The sequence below is a fragment of the Gymnoscopelus microlampas genome (genome assembly GCF_963454915.1).
Source record: "Gymnoscopelus microlampas genome assembly, chromosome: 11".
NCBI lineage: Eukaryota > Metazoa > Chordata > Actinopteri > Myctophiformes > Myctophidae > Gymnoscopelus > Gymnoscopelus microlampas.
Window position 1 is genome coordinate 2219766 of NC_139948.1, and position 12008 is coordinate 2231773.

The 12008-nt window shown below is 39.5% G+C and overlaps 1 protein-coding gene across 1 annotated transcript; it reads left to right on the forward strand.

Moving 5' to 3' along the window:
• Positions 1-5399: 5399 nt before the first annotated feature.
• On the forward strand, positions 5400-8037 carry LOC311055783 (transmembrane protein 272-like; the record flags this gene model as incomplete). The annotated part of the gene is made up of 3 exons (XM_084072050.1): positions 5400-5480; positions 6826-7029; positions 7721-8037. Exons 1-3 carry the CDS (start codon positions 5417-5419, stop codon positions 8035-8037), a joined length of 585 nt encoding a protein of 194 aa, XP_083928176.1. The 5' UTR covers positions 5400-5416.
• Positions 8038-12008: the final 3971 nt, after the last annotated feature.

Sequence of the window (12008 nt, forward strand, 5' to 3'; positions counted from 1 at the left end):
GTAGCAGAATTTTTCCAGTGGGCCAATATCAGCACCCTGACTCTGTTTGACCAGAATGGAACAGAGCCTTCATTAGTATCATTGGTAACACCTGTGAATGTCTTCATACTATGGCTGCTGTGAATAGATGGATTTCCGCGCGACGTCATCACAGAGCAGAATGCGCAATCTGCGCATGCCTGGGGGTAAAGGCGCGTTCGAAAATACAGCCCTGAGCGGCAGTGAGCGCACTGGCCAATACAAACTAATAGGCGAGTGTGCTCCGGTGCGTAATTTCCAAACGCACCCATAGGCTTCCCCCCTCGTCTGCGCGGTCATATTCCTCTCATGTTTACTAACAGGAAACCCGTCTATAGAGCCTATTGTGACCATGTTGTTTTCATCATGTGTGTCTCTGTGCATGTGGCTGCCTTTATCCCAAGACAAATCCGTAGTTCTCAAACTTTTTCGTGCTACGGACCCCCAATAATGATGTAACAAATGTGGTTTGCTTCGAACCCCCATCTGAAAAGGTGTTGTGCCAGGGACCCCCAGAAGAGAAGATTTGTGTTATTATGTTGTGCTATTTTTAGAATCTATAATCTGTTGTTCTGTAACTTAGTGCTAGTCTATATATTTTGCCATTTTGTGGTAAGAGCCATTGTCCTGGACCTTCATCTCTTCCTAGAGGAACCTTATGGTGAGACCAGCGTTCTCCTAAAGCTATGTTTCCCACCCCTCCTTTATATACTGTAGTTGTATATTTAAGCAATAACTCACTCCAGGCCATGATATATTGTGAAATGTACTGGAGTGAGTGGTTGCTTTCATAAAACAGATACAAAAGGCAACATTACATGATACACCAAGTTAAAATAGTTTTTAATGACAATTTTATTATAAGAATACTTTCCAAAAAAAACATAGCCTACTTTTGGTGCAGACTGCCTGCATAAAGTACATATTATAAGACGTATAATAAGCAGACCTGGCAACACGGGTTGCGCTGGTCGCTAATACTATTACCCATAGAATTAGCGACCAATATGGCTTTTTATGGCTTTTTTTCCTGTAAAGTCGCTTGTAAAATATTGGTGGTTGTGGTTTTTTTAGCTAGTTCCCAAAGTGCAGTTGCTTATTTGGGATTGCTTCCCATTTTTTTGTATTATTATTTAAACCAGTGGTTCTCAAATATCTTTATGTCATGGACCATTTGTCCATATAACCCCCATCTGAAAACGTTTTGTGCCAGGGAGCCCCGTACCAGATTTGTGTTGTAAGAATGTTTCAAAAATCTTCCAAATATTCTACATTTTATTTCAAGATAAAATAAAATAAAAATAGCAGATCTACAAGCTGATGCGTTTGTATCGGCTATTTTCAAAAAACAAATAACAAAAAAAAAATGTACTGTATAGGTTTAAAGTGCTTACAGTATGTGGCCTAGTCACTTCTTTTGACTTGTCTTCCTAGCTGGTTGATTATTTTTCTCACACAATCTGGCAACGCTGGTTGCAACACTTATGCAACGCTCACATATTGTTTTCTTCAAGTTGACATCTTTGTGTAGCTCTACCTGTAATCCTTTGATGTTTCCGATACAGATATATAAATCTGACGTTTAGGTTATTTGACCCACACCTTTGATGCTGTTTGAAGATTTAACCACATGAACCCTATAGTGTCCCTTTTGTGGGGCACAATATACAAATACAAATAACAGATGTATCATGTACAACCTTAGCTTACAATGCATCACATTGTGAGCTTGGCTTATTTGGGCGAAGAGATTTGGTGTAGAGGGAAAAAGGAGAGAATCACAGTGGACTCTGGTCAACGATAATATATAGGTTTTAAGTGGTCAAAACTAAACCTTCTTCCTGTCATCATCAGTCATCAAATCATTTGACGGCCATGTTGTATACTTGACGGTGTTCACTTCAGTTTGTTTTCAAGCTCATCAGTCAAATGTGTATGTTTTGAGGTGGATTCCCTCGAGAGACAAACATTGTTCTATCCATTCCTCCATAGCTTTAAATGATGTTCATTTCACCATGTCACCTACACTACACTTTATAGACCAATATGGAAGAACCATTTCACCAATATGAAAAGAAATGTCCTCTAAGTCATTGTGAAAAACCTTCTCAAAATAATGATTTTGTACCAAAAAAACAATGACTTAGTAATGTTAGTATTTACCTTGGTTCTGTGACAGAAGGTGCTGATTACAACTGAATGAGGCGGTGCTTCTGGAATGTCTTGTATTCTAAGGGCGAGAAAATAATGATACAGGTCAACAATGGAAATATTATAAATATATATAAATATAAAAACATAATCTACTATGACACAAAATATGTTATTACCTAGTCGTTCTCTCCCTCTACTCCCTCCTCTCTTGAATGGCTACTGTCTGCTGACTGTGGTGTTTCTGTGCTGTCTTATATTTCAAAATGGAGAAAAGAATGATACAGCTCAACAATACAAACGTCACAAACTCTCTATCTCTCTCTCTGCTGCCTGTCATACATCATCAAACTAGTTACACTGCATTCCCATGCCCTTCATTATCTAATGACTCATCATGTACGTGTCTGTTTAGACAACTTTCTATTTGTTGTTTTGTTCCAGAGGCATACTGTACAACCCTGCTGTACACAACTATGCATTGAATCACAGTAACGTTACAAGACTTTCATAGAATAGATGTTCACCTTAGTGGAAAACTAAACTATTGAAGCTAGCTTGCTTCAAAAGTCCAACTACCTATGCACACGCACAAACACACGCACACTCACACGCACACACATGCACGCTTTGTACTGTACAGCTGCAGCCGCCTTACTTTTGGAGAAGATGATGTGTGCATGCGTGTGTGTGCAATCTTAAAATAGGGCTATCCTGTGAAAAGATCCCCACTACACCATACAGTATATAGTACAGAGTACAGAGTACAGAGCCTATATATGTGATAACTATTAGTTCATAAATTATTATTATTACCACACCCATCCCCTTCTTAACTTTGATAGAGGTATACAATAATGTCAAAGAGGTTACATTTCGAACAGTGATTAAAACTGGAACCTTCCATGATATTTTAACAGATATCATTTTCTACTAAATACTTTCACTGTCATCTCCTTCCATGTTGCTCAAGCTGAAAAAGTTTTAAAAATACCAACATGGATGTCAGCTTATTATTATATTATTATTATTACACTTATTATTATTATTATTATTATTATTACCCTTATTATTATTATTATTATTATTATTATTATTATTATTATTATTATTATTACATTTATTATTATTATTATTATAACCATTATAGCCATATGACACCACTAATAAAATACCCTATGCCTGGGGTGTGGAAACGACACTACTTATAGTATTCATAATATGAACCCATTAATACCGGGAAAGCATCAGTGTCATTTTAGATTTCTTTGGCTATCCAAAAATAGCAGACTTTTCGTGCCACGCTATGAGCTAGGGGCGGCCATAGCTGAGTGGTTAGTGAGCCCGCCTATAGGGAGCCAGAGGCCCTGGTTGCCCCAGGTACGATTATACATACTTAAAAATTGGGGTTTTCATACCAAAATATCTTATCTTATAAAGTAATGTTATACAAATATTTTTAAAATGCTCCAGGTTATATACTCAGGCATATATTTCTTGCAGTATACACAAGGCAGAGCACATGAACTGTGTGGCTAATCTAATCATACATACATACAGTATGTGAATAAATGCAGATATTTAAACACGGCCAATAAAGTAATGAACAGTTCCACTTGGTTTGTCATTGAGAATGATACTCATTCAGTTAAAAACAAAAGTGAACGAAGGTCACGCCAAATCACACTAGGAAGCGATGGAAAGAGGAAGTGAAATCAAAGGGGATGTGCAAGTGCATTCAACAGTTTGGTGTGTGTGTGTGTGTGTGTGTGTGTGTGTGTGTGTGTGTGTGTGTGTGTGTGTGTGTGTGTGTGTGTGTGTGTGTGTGTGTGTGTGTGTGTGTGTGTGTGTGTGTGTGTGTGTGTGTGTGTGTGTGTGTGTGTGTGTGTGTGTGGTCAGGTTTATTCAATGAGAGGATCTCCCAAAACAAACTGATACGACTACTTCTCGGGCCTTAAGCCAATGACCCACCTTATTCCAACATGACTTTGCTAGTTTGGGATGGCTCAGGGTCAAAGACAGGGTTAAGCAAATAACAATAGAGCGCCGAAGTCTGACGCAATATACACATCCTTTGTTTGTTTACCTGGTTCGCAGTTTTCCACCCCCATTCTGAATCCCCATAGACGTATTTAATATGGCGTCAAATAAGAACTGTGTTCCAAAAATAAACAAATGACCCTGGCGGTTTTACTCTTATGGATATGAAGCATCAACTGACGGTGAGAAAACGATAATGTTACTTCCGCCAAATTAGTTAAATTTTCGCCAGAAACAGACTGTATCAAATATAAGTGACTGACTATCATAAACGATACAGAACCTCCTGACAATATCGCCAGGACAGTTTGTTTATTTTTGGACCACAATTCTTATATGAGACGATTCTAAGATGACCCAATGTTATTCTCCATAGCAAAATTACATTACGAACCTGGGGACGAACGACTGACGTCAGGACTTCGGTGGTCTATGGGATTGATATTCAAGATAGTTTAAAGGACCCTCAGTACCCTGAAACCTGTCTAATTACCTTTCCAGTGACACTCACAGCCACAATACTAGAGGGAGCAACCATGATCAAACATGGGACAATTCTCATTCCAGGCCTACTGCCCTGCCACCAAAATGTGGAATGCCCTGACACCATCCATTAGATTAAAGGATGTTAAAAATGTCTAAAGTATTTGATCAATCAAAAAAGGTGAATTCATAACTGAGAGAGAGAGAGAGAGAGAGAGAGAGAGAGAGAGAGAGAGAGAGAGAGAGAGAGAGAGAGAGAGAGAGAGAGAGAGAGAGAGAGAGAGAAGAAGTAACCCTGCTCAACTGTCTACACACGTACAACAATGCATTCATTGAGGAACAACTGACCATCAGGTACGTGATAACCTATAAATTCATCACACAGACCAACAAGCCTCAGAGGACCTGGAACACATCTCCCAGACGCAGGTTGGTGTTCTCCAGGGGTGGACAGTAACACAAAGTACATTTACTTGAGTACTGTTCTTAAGTCATTCTTTCAAATCTAGGGAAAATAGCCAATCTGCAACGTGTTACGATGGGACGTGTTGTGAGCTTGTAGATTGGCTATTTTCACTATTATTGATGTATAATGGATAATTGTTCTTTTAGTCAGTAAAACACTTCGTAAACCATGTTTTAGAAAGAGGCTATTCAAATTAATTTGTTAATTATTATTATAATAATAATTATTATTCATTAGGCTTCAGTCATCTCGATTGAAATGTCTAATGATGCACGGACCACAGCATGCCCTGTGATGTACTGCATTGCTCACATTGCAATTGGTGAGTAGATGATTATGTATTCTATTTTTTAATGATGGTGCTGTGAGTGTCTGGCAATTCAAATAATGTGTGAAAAATACAGTACTTATGTTAGGGTTTGGCATTGTCATAAACAATACATATATATGTTTACTGTACAGTATATAAATGCTGGAAAATGTGTTTGAATAGCTAAATCATTATCATATTACTATCAGCATGTAGAGCACGCACGCACACGCACGCACGCGCGCGCGCACACACACACACACACACACACACACACACACACACACACACACACACACACACACACACACACACACACACACCTTAAAGTCTTCCATGTCATTAAATATCGTTGCTGTCGGTCGGGCAGAAACCTCTTATCTCTATATTCTATCTCTTTGTGTTTTGGGGTAAATGTATGCCCTATACTTCATCATACTACAGTGTCACACAAAAGCATCAAAAGTAGCGACCTTGTGGATCTACTACTTCAGCTATTTTTTTATTTGAATCCTGAAAAGTAACAGTTTTGGACATATGAGGTTTCCACCCGACAGAGACGATATACTATGCATCAATCGGTGGTTAAAACACATCTCTCCAGATAAAGTTAGATGTGGATGGGTTGAAATAACACTAAGTAGAATTGTTATTGAGTTCAACATGAATCAAGTGGCAGTTATATACTGTATGTTACAGTCTAGCATAGCATTTCTCAAAGAGGTTGCCGTGACGCACGTCCAGGGGTACTTTGATAACATTTGGAATTCATCAATCGCTTCAGTTTAACCACTTAGACCCTCTAGTAAAGGAGTTAAATGGACCTGAGTTGCACTGTACTTGGTGAGATTTATCAAACAAATGCAGTCCATGCCATTAAAGGGACACTTCACAAAAAAAAAAACTTTGTTTCAATGGATTAGTCACCCCATGGAGACTTGAATTCATGGACATTTTTTTAGTTTTTTGTCTCATTCCTAAGACAACTTTGTTTTTAATCCATTGAAACAACGTTTTTTTTGGGTGAAGTGTCCCTTTAAACACTGCTATTAGACCAGTTATACTCAAACAATGGGTCGCGTGTAACCCTACAATTGTATTATTATTTCAAAAGACAAAAAAACAAGAAATCATTTTAGAAAGAAGAAAAATAAAAACAATCCATAAATCCTCAAAAATATTCGAAAATAGCAAAAAGTAGCTGATTTGCCGCCGCGTGTGAGCTTGTAGACAGTAGATCGACTATTTCCACTATTAAAATAAAATAGGGCTTAAGTGATTAATTCAGCAAAATCTATCTTTGTCTTGAGTAAAGAAATGTGGTAGCCCCTGCTATAGACTCTTACGTCTTCCACAGGTGCAGTGTACCTGAGTCAATGCCCCAGGCAGCCATACATCCCCATCTACCTGCTGGTGTTGGGATCTTTTAGCCTGTTGCTGATGCTGACTGTGTTTATCTACTGCTGCCTGGGGAAGGATGGCCTCCCCAGCCCCCTCAGAGGATGCTGCACTATTTGGAATTACGTCAATGCTCTTTTCCTCTTATGCTGGTTCATCACTGGTGAGTTTGAAAGCCCGGTGTCACCATAAACATACAGTACCACTGTGTGTGGTGTTAAAGGTATATCACTTCTGAGGTCATTTTAACATCTACTCAGGCTTTTGTGTGCACCCCAGACAGTTTTAAAGTTGCTTGATTAAATATTTAGGTTATTCTTTTGGAACGCTTCATAAACAGCATTTATTAACATTAAAATGCATATATAAATACATTTCCGGGTGCACACGTCATTTCCAACGGGCCATTGCTAATTGACAAAGTTACACAGTATGACTTTAACTTTTGCGCTCAGGAAAACAATCAAGGGTAAAACGGTGAAATTATGTAACCTCTCATATTTTAGGTGGAAATTGCATAATATTGACAGTTGCATATTGTTGGCGGGGGTATATGCACTCTATTGAGTGTAATCTTTCTTGTTTGTTTCTTTGTTTGTTGTCATCACTTCCACTTCCAATTTCACTTGTTTAATCTGTATCCATGTGTGAGTTCTCTCTGCTGATTGGATACAATTGGTATCCCGACCTGAAAAGGCATTTTCTGTTTAATTAAGAGCTGGAGCGAGATGGAGACTCCTGTTAATGAACAAACACTCTATGTTATGTTAAAGAAAAAAAACACTACTTTACATTACTTTACCAATGTAATGCATTCTATGTTTTCTTTTTCTTTGTTCTCATTTTCTCTATAGGTAACGTGTGGATCTACTCCGTCTATGAGCCCAACTACAATAAGACTTCAAATTCAACAAATTCTACGTCGGATCAATATTGTCACAAGACTGTCTACCAGTTTGCTTTCTGGAGCACCATTGTGGTCTACATCCTACTGGGTGTCTTGCTGTTATGTGGCTGCTGTTTCCTTGTTCTCCCCTTTATTAATGGCCTGGTTTACCCTGATGATGGTGGCCAGGCTGACCCTGTCCTAGCCATGGGATCTGTGGGTGCTGAGGGTGTGGCCGTGACCCCACTCCCAGGTATCGCAAACCCTCATTGGGAACCAGAATAAAATATAAAAATAAAAATGTTCTTAAACTATAGATTTTTTTTTTTGTAAATGTTTTTTTTTTAGCTGAGCATACAGCAGATTTGGATCCAGCACCCCTTAATACCCCTAAAAACATGTATTAGCCCTACCCTAAATTAACATGATTTGCCTCCAGGGTGAATTTTTTGGAAATCTGACCTAGAACGAAAGAACGAAAGAACGAAAGAACGAAAGAACGAAAGAACGAAAGAACGAAAGAACGAAAGAACGAAACCCCTTCTGTTGGAAAGTATGTGAACTTACAGTAGTTTAGGTACTTAAAACGTAACAAAATACTCCAGATAGCTAGTGACATGATCAATATGCAAAGTAAATAAATAATATAATTTACGTATAATGAATTGCATTTTTATAGCGCTTTTTCCAGGTGCTCAAAGCGCTTTACAATGGTTCATTCATTCATACAGGTGGGGGACATTTAGGTATGAGACACGGTCTTATTAGATTAAAGTGGGGCTTTCCATTTGACCATGAAACACTTTGTTTGAAAATCTGCTCAGTTTATTGACCCCAACATGAATGTACTTCTGCGAAATAGTTAATGAATTATGTCCACCATTTCAAAAAGAGGAAGCAGCAGCAAGAAACAGGACATGTATTAGTCCATTTGTGACTAATACATGTATTATGCTCCGTTACTGTTATGATTAGATAATTGATACGCATTTGTAATCAGACTAATCACAGATTAATGATGAATTCATCATGATTAAACACCGTTCATAACCAGCTCAGTGGTTTTGTGGTTAGAGTGAGAGATGTGTGTGTGTGTGTGTGTGTGTGTGTGTGTGTGTGTGTGTGTGTGTGTGTGTGTGTGTGTGTGTGTGTGTGTGTGTGTGTGTGTGTGTGCGTGTGTGTGTGTGTGTGCGTGTGCGTGTGGGTGTGCGTGTGTGCGTGCGTGCGTGTGTGAGACCACGCGGGCGCGCGTGGTCAGGTGTGTTTATTTGGTATTGGTGGGATTGAGGAAACACAATGACGAGAGAATGAGATACTGCAGCTGGAGGGAAGTCTAGGGGTTGTAAATGAATAAATAAAGTGGTCCACTCCAGGCACGTGCCCACTCTTTTCAAAGGAGGCCATATTTGAAAATATGAAAATACGGAGGGCCGACTGTATCTCCTGTCATATGTTAACTGGCGCATGGGTGGCGCAGTGGTAAAGTGCCTGCCCACCACCGCAGAGGTTGTGGGTTCGAATTCACCGTGGTGTATCCGGCTTTGAGTGTCTGAACGAACACAACTGGCCGTGTTCGGAGGAGGGAAGCCGTGCAGTGAGGGTGAGGCTCTATGCACAGCGGCCATATTATCACTTCCTTCACAGGTGTTACCAATGATACTAATGAAGGCTCTGTTCCATTTAGTGTTCGCAGAATTTTCAATTTCCACGACCCCCATAACTCTGAGAGTGTACAAATGGAACATTTGGTTCCATTTGTACACTCTCAGAGTTACACACCCGTATAAGGGGCCATTTGGAAACTCCTTAAGGAACCATGAGGGTCCCTGGACCCCAACTTTAGACCCACTGGTGTAGCAGAGTGTTTCCAGTGAGCCAACATGCACAATATCAGCACCCTGACTCTCTTTGACCAGAATGGAACAGAGCCTTCATTAGTGTCATTGGTAACACCTGTGAATGTCTACACAATATGGCTGCTATGAATAGAGCTTATTGTCACTGTACGTTAGCCTGGGCAGCATTCCTTTTCGGGTATATGATCCGGTCGTGAAAAAAAAGAAAAGCGACCGGATCGCGACAAACCGGAAAGACGTCTCACCCCAAAATAGGTCCGTCCCCAAAATCCTTGATACGGCGTAGTTTAGCTTATTTTTTAAATATAAATGTGAGTGTACTTTCCAGAGACTATTTAGCGTCTGTATTATCCATATTATCCCACGGGGAAATTCTATTCCATTTAAATAGGGATTGGGGAACCAAAACAAAGCGGCACCGCAAAACCGGATCGCGACAAAACCGGAAAGAGGATGCTTTTTTTTTTTTTTTTCAGTAGGCGTGGTCTAGACCGGATCATATGGGCCTTCAGTAACGAATACCAGGCTTTCCTCCGAGGTGGAAAGACTGGTGATGCGAGGTTAACTGTACGTAATCCTATGGGCTGGGGGCGGAGCCTGTCAGCAGGGAGTGATGAGCAGAGCTTGTATTAGAGGGTTCCGGCAATGAGTAATGAGGGGCAGAAAACAGCGCCGGTCACGTGGTACCAAAATGTTTGAAAATAGCAGATCTACAAGCTCACAACGCGTGTTGTGAGCTTGTAGATCGTCTATTTTCAAATAGCATATAAGTGGTTAATGTATGTTTTATAATGTAATATTTTTTTATCTGCAAAGTAACTAGTAACTAAAGTTTTCAAATAATTGTAGTGGAGTAAAAGTATAATATTTGCCTCTTAAAGTAAAAGTACCTAAGCAATGTACTTAGTTACTTTACACCACTGGGTACACTGCACCTGTGGAAGGCATACGTGTGAGTCAGTGTTAAATGGTAAGTGGACTGCATTTATATACTGTAGCATCTCTCCAAAGCACTTTACAATGCATTTCACATTCACCAATTCACAGTGGTGTAAAGTAACTAAGTACATTTATACTTAAGTACTGTACTTAAGTGACCTGGCGGAGACCTGTGCTCCGAGGAGAACTTTTACATTTTTTTACCAATCATTTACCAATCACACACGCACACACACACACACACACACACACACACACACACACACACACACACACACACACACACACACACACACACACACACAAAGACCCCTTCCTCTTTCACTTCTCTGCATAGTTCTCACGCCATGTTATTTAGGTGGTTGAATGGACTTCCATGTCTCAAGAACTCTCTCAAATGACCCTTCATTCCTCTCAGAGTGACGCACTGGAAGGATGGTTGGCACAGTGTTATAGGTGTTCAGGTAGGCTTCAATATTTCATGTCTTTCTGCACAGAAAGATTTCGATGCTGCTCTGAAAATCATCCTGGAAACTACTATTTCTTGTGACTTTTTTGTATTATATCGTTTGTCAAAGACAATAGAAAAAAAACAAAACACGCAGGATGACTGGAGAATTAAATTCACTGATATGTATATACCATAGAGAGGTAAATATTTTCTCGGAGCAGCAAAATTATTGTTCATGGTGGATTCATGACGCAACCCCAGTATTTTTTCTTTAAATCTTATTTATTATAATTGGGAATAATTGGGTCTACTGATTAGACCCAATTATTGAAATTAAAGAATATGTGCATTGATGCCTGTATATCCTATATAGCCAGTAGATAGTGACTGACTTGCCAGTCTCCACGTTTTCGGCAGAGTAGGTTGGACACTGATTTAATTAATCATTTTAAAATGTAGAGCACCATTGGCATAGACACTATGACACATTAGGAGTGCAGTACTATACATTTAGGGCTAGGCCTATGTGTTTCTGGTGTTATAATTTAGTCAATTTCACAAGCCAGCATGGTGATGACCTCAGCCAGTAACTATTACATTTTGCACGTCTAAAGATGAAGAAACATCTCCAAGGAAAACTGGTCTTTATAAACACAACGGAGATGATGAATTCCTTTCTATAATGAAGTACTAAGCCAGGCTAAGTCTTTTACTTTCAGCTGATTTGAGCTATATAGATAGAATACTGTATTGGCAAGCAATTAAAAAAACAACAACAGTGTCACTAGCTGACATCAGCTGACATCGGGGATCTAAAAGTCCGAGCACATGTGCACGCACGCACGCACGCACGCACGCACGCACGCACACAAACACACACACACACACACAAACACACACACTTGGACTTAGTAACTGTAAGTGAAGTGAAACAGGCTAAATGGGGAAGTTGATGCAGTTCTGAGAGCCTGCGAGCCTCTCAATATACAGCTTCATTTTAATGTCCAACA